General features: G+C 36.7%; 5 protein-coding genes across 5 annotated transcripts; 4 read left to right on the forward strand and 1 right to left on the reverse strand.

The window, feature by feature from the left end:
• The first annotated feature begins 20 nt into the window (after positions 1 to 20).
• On the forward strand, positions 21 to 10,992 carry LOC133185275 (histone H2A-like). The gene is made up of 2 exons (XM_061320388.1): positions 21 to 74; positions 10,536 to 10,992. The coding sequence occupies exon 2, from the start codon at positions 10,594 to 10,596 to the stop codon at positions 10,972 to 10,974; it is 381 nt and encodes a 126-aa protein (XP_061176372.1). The 5' UTR covers positions 21 to 74; positions 10,536 to 10,593; the 3' UTR covers positions 10,975 to 10,992.
• Positions 102 to 532, forward strand: LOC133185276 (histone H2A-like). The gene has a single exon (XM_061320389.1). The coding sequence runs from the start codon at positions 134 to 136 to the stop codon at positions 512 to 514; it is 381 nt and encodes a 126-aa protein (XP_061176373.1). The 5' UTR covers positions 102 to 133; the 3' UTR covers positions 515 to 532.
• LOC133185878 (histone H1-like) lies at positions 3,676 to 4,308 on the forward strand. The gene has a single exon (XM_061321169.1). The coding sequence runs from the start codon at positions 3,712 to 3,714 to the stop codon at positions 4,306 to 4,308; it is 597 nt and encodes a 198-aa protein (XP_061177153.1). The 5' UTR covers positions 3,676 to 3,711.
• On the reverse strand, positions 9,782 to 10,322 carry LOC133185277 (histone H2B). Its single transcript, XM_061320391.1, has one exon. It carries the CDS (start codon positions 10,318 to 10,320, stop codon positions 9,949 to 9,951), a length of 372 nt encoding a protein of 123 aa, XP_061176375.1. The 5' UTR covers positions 10,321 to 10,322; the 3' UTR covers positions 9,782 to 9,948.
• Positions 10,993 to 14,134: 3,142 nt separating the features above from the next.
• On the forward strand, positions 14,135 to 14,767 carry LOC133185274 (histone H1-like). The gene has a single exon (XM_061320387.1). It carries the CDS (start codon positions 14,171 to 14,173, stop codon positions 14,765 to 14,767), a length of 597 nt encoding a protein of 198 aa, XP_061176371.1. The 5' UTR covers positions 14,135 to 14,170.
• Positions 14,768 to 15,068: the final 301 nt, after the last annotated feature.

The following is a 15,068-nucleotide window of genomic DNA, read 5'->3' on the forward strand; positions in this document are numbered from 1 at the left end:
TGTAAAATACGATCGTGCCGATTGGCTGTACGGTTCAATCCGCCTGCGTGTTTAAATAGGGTCGCGAAGCCTGAGTTGAGAGTTATTCGTTGATTTCATTTCTTGAGCGTCAACTACTCGTAACAGATCAAAGATGTCAGGACGTGGTAAAGGAGGCAAGGTGAAGGGAAAGGCCAAGAGCCGATCATCCCGTGCCGGACTTCAGTTCCCCGTGGGTCGTATCCACCGTCTGCTGAGGAAGGGCAACTACGCCGAGAGAGTGGGAGCCGGTGCCCCCGTGTACCTGGCCGCCGTTCTTGAATACTTGGCCGCCGAAGTCTTGGAGTTGGCAGGCAACGCCGCCCGCGACAACAAGAAGACCAGAATCATCCCCCGTCATCTGCAGCTGGCTATCCGCAACGACGAGGAGTTGAACAAACTGCTGTCCGGCGTGACCATCGCCCAGGGTGGTGTCCTGCCCAACATCCAGGCCGTGCTCCTCCCCAAGAAGACCCAGAAGTCCGCCAGCAAGTAAAAAAAAGTCTGTACGACTTTCAAATATACCAAACGGCCGTTTTCACGGCCACCCAATTTTTTCGAAAAGATGCCTCTGAGCGCATACTGTTAATATAAGAAACGAAATGCATGTTTAATAAATGAAAATATACATGCCAAGATATCACATTAATTTGACGTATATACAGTACCAGGCCATAAGTGAATCCTAATTGATTTTTGTGGCACATAATTTCAAAATGTAAGCGTGACATCACGCAACAAATGCAAAACTGAAATTTTACGGCACAGATTTGTTAAGAAATCATGGTAGAAATGTCAGCCACGATGAATTGTTTTCAATGATCAAAGGTATATAGTAACTAAGCAAATGATTTATTAGAGTGACACGTGTTATATACCATACAACAACATTTCAATAGGGTTCAATCAAAAATCCACATATTATTATTACTCAATCTTGTGTTTATTTTAAAACAAATTTGTGTAAGAAATGGTATAGAAGACGAAATTCCTTTTTTTTTCTTTTTTTTTTATAGCACTGTGCTTAATTTGTACTCTGAATACCGGTCAAAGTTTTTTTGAAAACGTGTTTTAATCGAATGCCAATTGTAAAATGTATCTCGGTGTCATATGCATCTTCCAATATATATGTATATATATTTATATTTTTTTAATAACAGACACTGCTAATCTTAGCACACAGGTGTATACTTACAAAATGCATATATTTAAATATGATGTATATTTTCATGTACTTTTTTTTTTTTTAAGCTGTTTGTGAACAAATCAAGTAATGTACACATGTCACTAAAAATAAATAAATGACTTCCTTACCGTAACACCAATTAAATATTAAAACACCTATAGATATGTCAGGTTTAACAAAAATGAATAAAAGAATATATATACATTGTAAAATATACACATCGATATTATGCATAGTAGTAGGAAAATCGGAAAACTTCAAAGGAAATTTTGAATAATTCTGAATCATGGTAATCGGGCTTAATTTTACCTCACAATAATTTCTTATCAATGAAATTAATCTTTTAAAACAGCAAAAAAGAAAATAGCTGAAAAAGCAACAAAAGCATTATATGAAGTATTAAAGAAAGGAAGATTACATAACCTATCAATACAGTGTCAACTTGATTTGTTTGATAAAATCGTTGCAACCTATATTGTTATATGGATGTGAAGTGTGGGGATTTTCAAATAATGCAATTATAGAAAGGGTACATCTAAAATTCTGTAAACTTTTACTCCATTTAAAAGATTCAACCCCAGATTTCATGATATATGGTGAGCTTGGTCGATACCCTATGGAAATTCAAATAGAAACACGCATGATATCTTACTGGTCAAAATTAATTACTGGCAAAGAAACAAAAATTGCAAAATTTATGCTATAAATTAGGCTTTATTATAAATCAAGAAATAGGAGGAAAAATCAGCTGGTTTGAAAATATTGGAAATATTCTGAATAATTGTGGGCTATCTAATATTTGGCTTGAACAAAGCTCAAATAATACAAAATGGTTAAAGGCGAAAGTTAAACTCACATTAATTGATCAATTCAAGCAAAGTTGGCAATCAACTCTTCAAACCTCACCTAAAGCATTAAATTATCGAATATACAAAGACGAATTAAAGTTTGAAAACTATTTTAATATTTTATCAAAACAGGATTCAACTACATTTTGTAGATTCCGAACTTGTTACCATCATTTACCAATTGAAAATGGACGTTGGCTTAATATACCAAGACAAGACAGAATTTGTTCCCATTGTAATCTAAAAGAAATCGGAGATGAATTTCATTACATACTAATGTGCACTTCACTACCAAAAGAAAGAATGCTATGCTTAACAGAAAAACACATAAGATTTAAGAATATAATTAGTTTTAAAAACATCATGAATAGCAATAAACACTGTTTTCTGAGAAAGATGTGTTCGTTTATAAAGAAAATAAATAAAATATGCTCCCCGGCCTAGAATTCCCATGCTTCACATTTATAGCAAAGTACTAGTTTTTGTTCTTTATTATTCACGCATGCTATTGCTATGTATTAAATTATCTATTTGGTGTAAGTCTCTATAGGCTATTGTAAAATGGTGAAGAGATTCAAATAAATGAATACTGAATACTGTAAAATTGAAATTAGGACTCACTTATATTATGGCCATTTATCGTATTTATAAATTATTTGGATACACAACGCCATTTAATGCAGGTACAGAATCCGTACGTGTAAGAGCAGAATCCTGGGGAGTGATTTTAACAGCATGATTTATTTTTATTTTTATTTTTAGGTAAAATATCAGCGACGCAGATGACATTGTGAAAAGTTTTGTGTTTCGACGGGTTTATATATATGCCTGGATATTATGCTTCATTTAGTTTTAAATATTTTTTTTTTAATCGATTGGAAACAAGTTCTTACAACTTCCTGAAATATAACAGTGTGTCCTGCAAAATAAATAGCTTGAGTATGCAATGTATAAAATTAATTACACGTATAATGCACCAGGGAAATGCGAAAACTTGTCAGCATAACGCACAAGCACGAAAAAGAAAAGAAAGAATGAATATGATTTAAAAATAACAACGATAATAACGGAAATTAAGAGTTTAAGAAAAAGTAATTTCCATATTGTCTATCAGTCGTCTATACCGCATGTCTAAATAGGCAGGTATGACACAGTACACAGTCTTTGTGAATTTCTCGCAGTTGGAGGGCAAACTAAGAATTTTTATAAGACGGGGAGATCCAAATGGCATTCTTTAATGTGTCTAATAAAAAAATAAAAGAAATCATCCCTGATTCCTGTCCTTTGAAGCAAAATTTTTAGCTTTAATCGTACCCCGAAATTCAAACATGACAGTTTGGAGGCGTATTTTCCTGAATTTAAACACTACAGTTACAACGACCTTAAAATGTAAATAGATAGAATGGTAGAGAGAAATGTAAAGGCTGGGATTCTGCTCATGTTATGTGGTGAAGTTCATTCCTTGAGCTGCAGCGCGGATGCAAATACCCACATTGAAACACACATCCATGAACAAAACAACAAACGTCTCGACAAACTAGATGTTTTCTAGGCGGTCCGCGCTCCGTGTAAACAAAAACAGCAAGTGCGTGTGACCCGAGTATTTCGCTGTTCACAGTTCCTGAGAAGTAAGTCGACGTTTTACTCTCGTCAGTAGCCATGGCCGATACTGCTCCTCCAGCAAAGTCCCCAGCCAAGAAGAAGGCCGCAAAGCCTAAGGTGCCCGCTGCACATCCCAAGTACATTGACATGATTAGCGCTGCTGTTGCATCTCTGAAAGAACGTGGTGGCTCATCTCGACAGGCCATTCTCAAGTACATCATGGCCAACTACAAAGTGGGCAGCGATGTTAACTCTATCAACGCCCACCTGAAAATGGCCCTGAAGAGCGGAGTTAAGAAAGGCGCTCTGAAGCAAGCAAAGGGCACAGGCGCTAGTGGCTCCTTCAAACTTGGAGACAAACCCAAGACCGAAAAGAAGCCTAAAGCCAAAAAGGTAGCCAAACCCAAGGCAGCCAAGCCCAAGAAGGCCGCCACCAAGCCCAAGAAGCCTGCGGGAGAGAAGAAGGCCAAGACTCCAAAGAAGAAGGCAGCAGCCAAGAAACCAGCCGGACCCAAGAAAGCCAAGTCCCCCAAGAAAAAGGCAGCCCCCAAGTCTCCAAAGAAGGCAGCAGCCAAACCCAAGAAGGCCAAGACCCCCAAGAAGGCAGCGGCCAAGAAGACAAAGACTCCCAAGAAAGCAGCCGCCAAGAAATAAACAGTCTTCGCATTCCAGGCAGACTGTCTACGCTTAAAACAAAATTTAAAAAGCCCTTTTCAGGGCTACCCACATTTTTAGAAAAGATGCCTTAAAAACATTCGTTCTTTTCCCTCTCTTTCTCATTTTAATATTTGGAATGCAGAGGTTAGTGTTGAAAATTTAAACTAAACAAACATGTGAAATATTACAATTTCACTAACAATATATCTTACACAAATGCCTACACTGTCTAGGTGTAAACTAGGATTATGTGCTCATGGTAATTTATGTAATTGCATGCATATCTCACATGAATTCCTGATTGAACAATAATCTAAATAATAGGGAGGAGCAGTAAGTGAAATGAATGATGATTAAAAAAGTGTATGAATTAATTTTAGTTTATAATGTACATAATATCAGGTCAAGTTTGAATTATTATATATGATAGACCATTTTCACACACCTTCTCACACACATACACTCACTGACTGTTGCAGTGTAATTCCATTCAATGTACAGAACAGAAGTCTTCTTTGATATTTTAGAATTGGTTTTATTTCCTAGCTTTCACGTCACACACAGAATGAATTAATGAAGCATACTCTGGTACGACTAAAATGAATTTCTAAGGCAGTGACTTTTTTCATGCAAGTGTCCGTGTAAACTGTAAATGGTCACAAGATTCTTGAAAGCAAAACCACATGCATACCAGGGCTTGTCAACAAACATCAAATATTTCTACAAAATCAATGTTTTTGAACAACTTCTTGAAGCTTTGTTTTGACAGGACTTCAAAATTTGATAAATATTCAAATTCTTGAACTTTCTAAAGTCTAAAGTGATAAACACATACAGAAGTTAAGGTGGGGGTGGGGATAAAGAAAGCAAAGCAATGATGAGCTGGTTTATGAGTCAGGATGTCGAATCCAGCAAACACTGGATCATGCATAAAGTAAAACATTATGGCCTGAAAAACATTTCATGAGGAAATTTTAAAGTAATATTCATTGATATAATAATAAAAATAATATAAATAAATGAATAAATAAATAAATAAATAAATAAATAAATAAATAAATAAATAAATAAATAAATAAATAAATAAATAAATAAATAAATAAATAAATAAATAAATAAATAAATAAATAAATAAATAAATAAATAAATAAATATATTTTAAAAAAAAAGCATAGGGAGTGTTTATATGTCTATCTTCATGGTTATTATCATATTTACTGTGATCGTACATCTTTCAATACAGTGGGTCTATTAGATTATTTTATATAGACAATTTAACATTGATTTTAACCAAGTACAAAATCTGTGCAAAAAGGTGGATTGAAATGATTCCAGCTAAGACCAATGGAAGCACGCTATGCGCGACTAATCACAAGGTGTCTTTCTTAACCCCCAACCAATCGCAAACATCCTTACTTAATGCGCGCTGATTTCGATTCAAGAGCCACAAACCGTATAAAACTATAGTAAACGCTTGCTCTCGTCATTCATTTTATCTGAACTCAGAGAAGATGGCACGTACCAAGCAAACTGCAAGAAAATCTACTGGAGGCAAGGCCCCACGAAAACAGCTGGCTACCAAGGCAGCCCGTAAAAGCGCACCAGCCACCGGTGGCGTTAAGAAGCCCCACAGATACAGGCCAGGAACTGTCGCTCTCCGTGAGATCAGGAGGTACCAGAAAAGCACCGAGTTGTTGATCAGGAAACTCCCATTCCAGCGTCTTGTCCGTGAAATCGCTCAGGATTTCAAGACAGATCTGCGTTTCCAGAGCTCTGCCGTCATGGCCCTCCAGGAAGCCAGTGAAGCCTACCTTGTCGGACTCTTTGAGGATACCAACTTATGTGCTATCCACGCTAAGAGAGTGACCATCATGCCAAAGGACATCCAGCTTGCCAGACGTATCCGTGGCGAGAGAGCTTAAACATTTTCTTGTCTCGAACAAACACACAAACGGCCGTTTTCACGGCCACCAAAATATTTAGAAAAGATGCCCTCTTTAACAGCACTAATTAGAAACGTGACAACAAAGAGCACAAGTATATTGACCACATAATTTATGTCAGGTGTTATTGGAGAAATATTGTTTATTATATATGAATGCAAGGAAACACACAGATATGATAGTGTCTTGAATACTGGCATAATTGCATAATTATGGCAGCTTATACTCGTATTATATATAAAGAAACCAAACAAACGAAAACACGCATGAAACGAGTGTCGCACAACAGTTTGAGAGAGAAACAATACACTGTAAAAATTACGTACATGTATCCCAAGCAATTCTAAAGGCACGTTAACAGAAATAATAATGATAAAAAAGTGATTCATGCATGGTTATACATATTTTGCTTAAATTCAGAGAGCGTGATAAACAATATGACACAATGGATACTGTTTTGAGAGTAATATTCTGACAGATAATAATAAATATGGTCAGTTGTTTGAAACATTTGCATATATATATTTATTACATTTCTATTCTGCGTAAAGAAATACTACTACTAATAATAATATTAATAATTGAAAAGAAATAAAGAGAGATACAGAGAATAACATGTACTGAGTTGGTAACGTGGTATTTTATTTATTACGAGATGTATTATTTAAATGTGTCTTGCATTAAAGAATATTGTTTTAAATTATTTCCCTGGAAATATGACAGTATACAGAACCCCCGCAAAAATATGAAATCATATATACTGAACTACTGAAATTTAAGATTTGCCTATGTAGACAAGTACATGATTTAGTAACAGCTCAAGGGTACACGAAAAAAATGTCAACAAAAGCAAATACGCAAGGCGCGCAGAGCGCGAACCAATCGCGCTTTAGCTTACACTGTGCCTTCGGAACGTGAAAATTGCACTGCCGAAGTTTTCAAGATACCACTGCTTCTAGCACGTCGTTGATTAGCGCTATATATACCACGATCTCTCCCCTAGCTCCCACATTTCAGAAGATTATCTATTGAGAGCAGAGTTATGTCTGGACGTGGTAAAGGAGGAAAAGGTCTTGGAAAGGGGGGCGCCAAGCGTCACAGGAAGGTCCTGAGAGATAACATCCAGGGTATTACCAAACCCGCCATCCGCCGTCTTGCACGCAGAGGTGGAGTCAAACGTATCTCTGGGCTCATCTACGAGGAGACCCGTGGAGTCCTGAAAGTTTTCCTTGAGAACGTCATTCGTGATGCTGTCACCTACACGGAGCACGCCAAGAGGAAGACCGTCACAGCCATGGACGTTGTCTACGCCCTGAAGAGACAAGGACGTACCCTCTACGGATTCGGTGGTTAGATACCCCTACCATACTGTGCCTCCAAGAGCAAGAACAAACGGCCGTTTTCACGGCCACCCAAATTTTTCGAAAAGATACCTCTGAGCAGACGTGTTAAAGAAACGAAGGTGTTAATTTTTCTATATTCATTTCTAGTGAGCAAAAGAATTTTGATTTAATGTCACTGGAAGAAGGTATATTATTCGGATAGCCTTGCAGTAACTTGTACACAGGGTAGGGGAAAACAAATAATTACAATATCTTCATAATTATTGATTTACATTAGGTTCCCATGTAAGATTTTTGATCAGAAAAAGGGGGGCCTGCATGGGGAAAATACAAACAAACAAAAAAGTCCCATGCTCTAGTTGATTATTTCAAAGGACACATCTGGTAGATAAATATCAATTTAATAACCTGCACGTTGTTACAGTTTCCTGAGATATCGTCGAAAGCTGTAAATATTGAAATAGTATCCCTGTCAATACAGAGACAAAGTACGCGTATACAACAACTCGTACGGTTAAATGTACTTTGACAAGGTAGCAAGAGTTGTCTTTCGTTTTATGTGTGCTGTATATTCCTATGCATTGAGCAAGTGGTTATTTGCAGTGCGGGTCTATCATCTTTACATTTACATGCCTCTATCAACAATAAAGCATGACTTCACGATGTTGTTGTTGTTCTTCATTCTATTACATTTGGATTCCAACATAGACACCACATGTAATAGTAGTACGGCAACAAAGTACACCACACAGTCAAAAACATCATCTCAAGAAAAAAAAACTATGACCCATACTTGCGCGATATATTTCGTAATACCACTAAATATACATGTTTATTTTATACAGGGATGTCCCAGAACTAGCATTGTTTGGTATGATTATCTTGATCCTCATTCCTGTGCAAAACAAACAAACACACACAAAGCAAAATGTTTAAACAGAGATGACTTTGAAATATTCATATGCAGAAATGTGAAACACAACTTGAAGACGCTAGGTCTTAAGAATGTAGTTTATTTGATTACTTGTATATTTCCCGTAGGATCCTAAATGTTTGACATTCAAATGTAATTCCTTTTCAATATCCTTTGAAACGCATTTTTTTTCATGAAGATAACCTGTAATGAGCTATAATATTTTTCCAGTAGATATTAAATCTGTGCTAGTTTTCTATACATGTTGTACACATGTTGATCACAACGTAAAATGTTCAATAAGATGTAATTACAATTTCTGGGTGATTATAGTTTATCTACCATTATCTTTGTGCCTCAGTGCATCACACATCCTTTGATATACTGAATTATAATATCTAGGTTACTTAAGAAATGTTTTTGAAAGTTCATGAAGGTATGACATACCTTTCACCAGGGCATATTTCATACAAATAAAATTATATATACCTGCCAGGGTGAAAAGTATCAGTTCATATCCTCCAGACAGACACTGACAAACTGTCTAGGGTATATATTTTCTATGTATTGAGGTATAGTATATTATTCCTCGTCTGTCATAGTTCATGAGAATAGGAGGAATTTTCATTTAATTTAAAAGAAATAACAAAGAGAATTCAAATTTCAGTTGAATAAGATAGACCCAGGCAAAATATATTATTTCTGTATAATAAGGAATTCGTTCATATTCTTTCTTAACGACATCTTCATTACAAGCCTCTAAGATACAGATATTCAGTGTTTCAGTACTTAAACTGGTATCTTACTAAGTATATACTTTCTCTTAATGATTTCTAATGTATAATGATCCAATATAATTATAAACACTGCATACGGTAATATTTATAATTTGCTTGTGCTCTGTTTTTAACCTACATTTTTTTGTTATCTTTATGATATAAATTATTCATTCTGGCTGTCTTCCATGTGCTTGAGAGGGGAAAAAAAGTGAACTGCTCTGTTGTTAAATTACTTTAAGGCTCACATAGTATAACATGCCTATGTGTAGCTAAAATTTGTTTTCGTCTGCAACTGTTGTGTTATAAATTATTCGTTGGGGCCCTGTTTTTTTTTTTTTTTTTTTCCTTTCTTAAATTCCCTGTCTGTAAATATATAATGTACACTATGAGGGGGCACATGTTCATTTATTTTTCAGAGGGTGAGCGTGTTTTTTTATTTTCAGGCATAGACCAACATTCAAAATTATCAATTAGCAAGAACAGTGTCTACAGACAAAAACAGATAATGCTAAGAAATAAAAATAAATAAGGTAAACATCTTGTTAAGACAAAACCTGATATACACACGTTTCTTAACGCTGTATTGAAAGTATCTTTTCGAAAAATTTGTGTGGCCCTGAAAAGGGCCGTTTTGTTTTTCTGAAGTGCAAGTTTGCAGTTTACTTGCTGCTGGTGTACTTGGTGACAGCCTTGGTTCCCTCAGAGACGGCGTGTTTGGCCAACTCACCGGGCAGAAGGAGACGGACAGCAGTCTGGATCTCTCTGCTGGTGATGGTTGATCGCTTGTTGTAGTGAGCGAGACGGGAGGCTTCGGCAGCGATTCTCTCAAAGATGTCGTTGACGAAAGAGTTCATGATGCTCATGGCCTTGCTGGAAACACCAGTATCTGGGTGAACCTGTTTCAGGACCTTGTAGATGTAAATGGCATAGGATTCCCTCCTCTTCCTGCGCTTTTTCTTGTCCCCAGTTCTCTGGGCCTTGGCCTTAGTGGCTGCTTTCTTAGCTCCTTTAGATCCGACTTTGGGTGGCATGTTTACAGGTTGTATACAAACTGAAAACTATGAGTGTCGATTCGCGCCTCGCTGGTTTTATATCGCACGGACGGATAACGGCCGATCAGTACATTACGAACCCTCGAGAAAACTAGTGTTGTTCGGCGAGCGACAAAGTGTGTAAAATACGATCGTGCCGATTGGCTGTACGGTTCAATCCGCCTGCGTGTTTAAATAGGGTCGCGAAGCCTGAGTTAAGAGTTATTCGTTGATTTCATTTCTTGAGCGTCAACTACTCGTAACAGATCAAAGATGTCAGGACGTGGTAAAGGAGGCAAGGTGAAGGGAAAGGCCAAGAGCCGATCATCCCGTGCCGGACTTCAGTTCCCCGTGGGTCGTATCCACCGTCTGCTGAGGAAGGGCAACTACGCCGAGAGAGTGGGAGCCGGTGCCCCCGTGTACCTGGCCGCCGTTCTTGAATACTTGGCCGCCGAAGTCTTGGAGTTGGCAGGCAACGCCGCCCGCGACAACAAGAAGACCAGAATCATCCCCCGTCATCTGCAGCTGGCTATCCGCAACGACGAGGAGTTGAACAAACTGCTGTCCGGCGTGACCATCGCCCAGGGTGGTGTCCTGCCCAACATCCAGGCCGTGCTCCTCCCCAAGAAGACCCAGAAGTCCGCCAGCAAGTAAAAAAAAGTCTGTACGACTTTCAAATATACCAAACGGCCGTTTTCACGGCCACCCAATTTTTTCGAAAAGATGCCTCTGAGCGCATACTGTTAATATAAGAAACGAAATGCATGTTTAATAAATGAAAATATACATGCCAAGATATCACATTAATTTGACGTATATACAGTACCAGGCCATAAGTGAATCCTAATTGATTTTTGTGGCACATAATTTCAAAATGTAAGCGTGACATCACGCAACAAATGCAAAACTGAAATTTTACGGCACAGATTTGTTAAGAAATCATGGTAGAAATGTCAGCCACGATGAATTGTTTTCAATGATCAAAGGTATATAGTAACTAAGCAAATGATTTATTAGAGTGACACGTGTTATATACCATACAACAACATTTCAATAGGGTTCAATCAAAAATCCACATATTATTATTACTCAATCTTGTGTTTATTTTAAAACAAATTTGTGTAAGAAATGGTATAGAAGACGAAATTCCTTTTTTTTTCTTTTTTTTTTATAGCACTGTGCTTAATTTGTACTCTGAATACCGGTCAAAGTTTTTTTGAAAACGTGTTTTAATCGAATGCCAATTGTAAAATGTATCTCGGTGTCATATGCATCTTCCAATATATATGTATATATATTTATATTTTTTTAATAACAGACACTGCTAATCTTAGCACACAGGTGTATACTTACAAAATGCATATATTTAAATATGATGTATATTTTCATGTACTTTTTTTTTTTTAAGCTGTTTGTGAACAAATCAAGTAATGTACACATGTCACTAAAAATAAATAAATGACTTCCTTACCGTAACACCAATTAAATATTAAAACACCTATAGATATGTCAGGTTTAACAAAAATGAATAAAAGAATATATATACATTGTAAAATATACACATCGATATTATGCATAGTAGTAGGAAAATCGGAAAACTTCAAAGGAAATTTTGAATAATTCTGAATCATGGTAATCGGGCTTAATTTTACCTCACAATAATTTCTTATCAATGAAATTAATCTTTTAAAACAGCAAAAAAGAAAATAGCTGAAAAAGCAACAAAAGCATTATATGAAGTATTAAAGAAAGGAAGATTACATAACCTATCAATACAGTGTCAACTTGATTTGTTTGATAAAATCGTTGCAACCTATATTGTTATATGGATGTGAAGTGTGGGGATTTTCAAATAATGCAATTATAGAAAGGGTACATCTAAAATTCTGTAAACTTTTACTCCATTTAAAAGATTCAACCCCAGATTTCATGATATATGGTGAGCTTGGTCGATACCCTATGGAAATTCAAATAGAAACACGCATGATATCTTACTGGTCAAAATTAATTACTGGCAAAGAAACAAAAATTGCAAAATTTATGCTATAAATTAGGCTTTATTATAAATCAAGAAATAGGAGGAAAAATCAGCTGGTTTGAAAATATTGGAAATATTCTGAATAATTGTGGGCTATCTAATATTTGGCTTGAACAAAGCTCAAATAATACAAAATGGTTAAAGGCGAAAGTTAAACTCACATTAATTGATCAATTCAAGCAAAGTTGGCAATCAACTCTTCAAACCTCACCTAAAGCATTAAATTATCGAATATACAAAGACGAATTAAAGTTTGAAAACTATTTTAATATTTTATCAAAACAGGATTCAACTACATTTTGTAGATTCCGAACTTGTTACCATCATTTACCAATTGAAAATGGACGTTGGCTTAATATACCAAGACAAGACAGAATTTGTTCCCATTGTAATCTAAAAGAAATCGGAGATGAATTTCATTACATACTAATGTGCACTTCACTACCAAAAGAAAGAATGCTATGCTTAACAGAAAAACACATAAGATTTAAGAATATAATTAGTTTTAAAAACATCATGAATAGCAATAAGCACTGTTTTCTGAGAAAGATGTGTTCGTTTCTAAAGAAAATAAATAAAATATGCTCCCCGGCCTAGAATTCCCATGCTTCACATTTATAGCAAAATACTAGTTTTTGTTCTTTATTATTCACGCATGCTATTGCTATGTATTAAATTATCTATTTGGTGTAAGTCTCTATAGGCTATTGTAAAATGGTGAAGAGATTCAAATAAATGAATACTGAATACTGTAAAATTGAAATTAGGACTCACTTATATTATGGCCATTTATCGTATTTATAAATTATTTGGATACACAACGCCATTTAATGCAGGTACAGAATCCGTACGTGTAAGAGCAGAATCCTGGGGAGTGATTTTAACAGCATGATTTATTTTTATTTTTATTTTTAGGTAAAATATCAGCGACGCAGATGACATTGTGAAAAGTTTTGTGTTTCGACGGGTTTATATATATGCCTGGATATTATGCTTCATTTAGTTTTAAATATTTTTTTTTTTATCGATTGGAAACAAGTTCTTACAACTTCCTGAAATATAACAGTGTGTCCTGCAAAATAAATAGCTTGAGTATGCAATGTATAAAATTAATTACACGTATAATGCACCAGGGAAATGCGAAAACTTGTCAGCATAACGCACAAGCACGAAAAAGAAAAGAAAGAATGAATATGATTTAAAAATAACAACGATAATAACGGAAATTAAGAGTTTAAGAAAAAGTAATTTCCATATTGTCTATCAGTCGTCTATACCGCATGTCTAAATAGGCAGGTATGACACAGTACACAGTCTTTGTGAATTTCTCGCAGTTGGAGGGCAAACTAAGAATTTTTATAAGACGGGGAGATCCAAATGGCATTCTTTAATGTGTCTAATAAAAAAATAAAAGAAATCATCCCTGATTCCTGTCCTTTGAAGCAAAATTTTTAGCTTTAATCGTGCCCCGAAATTCAAACATGACAGTTTGGAGGCGTATTTTCCTGAATTTAAACACTACAGTTACAACGACCTTAAAATGTAAATAGATAGAATGGTAGAGAGAAATGTAAAGGCTGGGATTCTGCTCATGTTATGTGGTGAAGTTCATTCCTTGAGCTGCAGCGCGGATGCAAATACCCACATTGAAACACACATCCATGAACAAAACAACAAACGTCTCGACAAACTAGATGTTTTCTAGGCGGTCCGCGCTCCGTGTAAACAAAAACAGCAAGTGCGTGTGACCCGAGTATTTCGCTGTTCACAGTTCCTGAGAAGTAAGTCGACGTTTTACTCTCGTCAGTAGCCATGGCCGATACTGCTCCTCCAGCAAAGTCCCCAGCCAAGAAGAAGGCCGCAAAGCCTAAGGTGCCCGCTGCACATCCCAAGTACATTGACATGATTAGCGCTGCTGTTGCATCTCTGAAAGAACGTGGTGGCTCATCTCGACAGGCCATTCTCAAGTACATCATGGCCAACTACAAAGTGGGCAGCGATGTTAACTCTATCAACGCCCACCTGAAAATGGCCCTGAAGAGCGGAGTTAAGAAAGGCGCTCTGAAGCAAGCAAAGGGCACAGGCGCTAGTGGCTCCTTCAAACTTGGAGACAAACCCAAGACCGAAAAGAAGCCTAAAGCCAAAAAGGTAGCCAAACCCAAGGCAGCCAAGCCCAAGAAGGCCGCCACCAAGCCCAAGAAGCCTGCGGGAGAGAAGAAGGCCAAGACTCCAAAGAAGAAGGCAGCAGCCAAGAAACCAGCCGGACCCAAGAAAGCCAAGTCCCCCAAGAAAAAGGCAGCCCCCAAGTCTCCAAAGAAGGCAGCAGCCAAACCCAAGAAGGCCAAGACCCCCAAGAAGGCAGCGGCCAAGAAGACAAAGACTCCCAAGAAAGCAGCCGCCAAGAAATAAACAGTCTTCGCATTCCAGGCAGACTGTCTACGCTTAAAACAAAATTTAAAAAGCCCTTTTCAGGGCTACCCACATTTTTAGAAAAGATGCCTTAAAAACATTCGTTAACGAAACATTTGCATAATCATTGCCTTTCTTTTCCCTCTCTTTCTCATTTTAATATTTGGAATGCAGAGGTTAGTGTTGAAAATTTAAACTAAACAAACATGTGAAATATTACAATTTCACTAACAATATATCTTACACAAATGCCTACACTGTCTAGGTGTAAACTAGGATTATGTGCTCATGGTAATTTATG

Source organism: Saccostrea echinata, unplaced genomic scaffold (genome assembly GCF_033153115.1).
Source record: "Saccostrea echinata isolate AGI-Se365-2 ecotype Australia unplaced genomic scaffold, CSIRO_AGI_Sech_v1 ptg000012l, whole genome shotgun sequence".
Lineage (NCBI taxonomy): Eukaryota > Metazoa > Mollusca > Bivalvia > Ostreida > Ostreidae > Saccostrea > Saccostrea echinata.

Coding starts and splice junctions, on each gene's coding strand:
- LOC133185878 (XM_061321169.1), top strand. CDS start 3,712: ATGGCCGATACTGCTCCTCCAGCAAAGTCCCCAGCCAAGAAGAAGGCC.
- LOC133185274 (XM_061320387.1), top strand. CDS start 14,171: ATGGCCGATACTGCTCCTCCAGCAAAGTCCCCAGCCAAGAAGAAGGCC.
- LOC133185277 (XM_061320391.1), bottom strand. CDS start 10,320: ATGCCACCCAAAGTCGGATCTAAAGGAGCTAAGAAAGCAGCCACTAAG.
- LOC133185276 (XM_061320389.1), top strand. CDS start 134: ATGTCAGGACGTGGTAAAGGAGGCAAGGTGAAGGGAAAGGCCAAGAGC.
- LOC133185275 (XM_061320388.1), top strand. CDS start 10,594: ATGTCAGGACGTGGTAAAGGAGGCAAGGTGAAGGGAAAGGCCAAGAGC.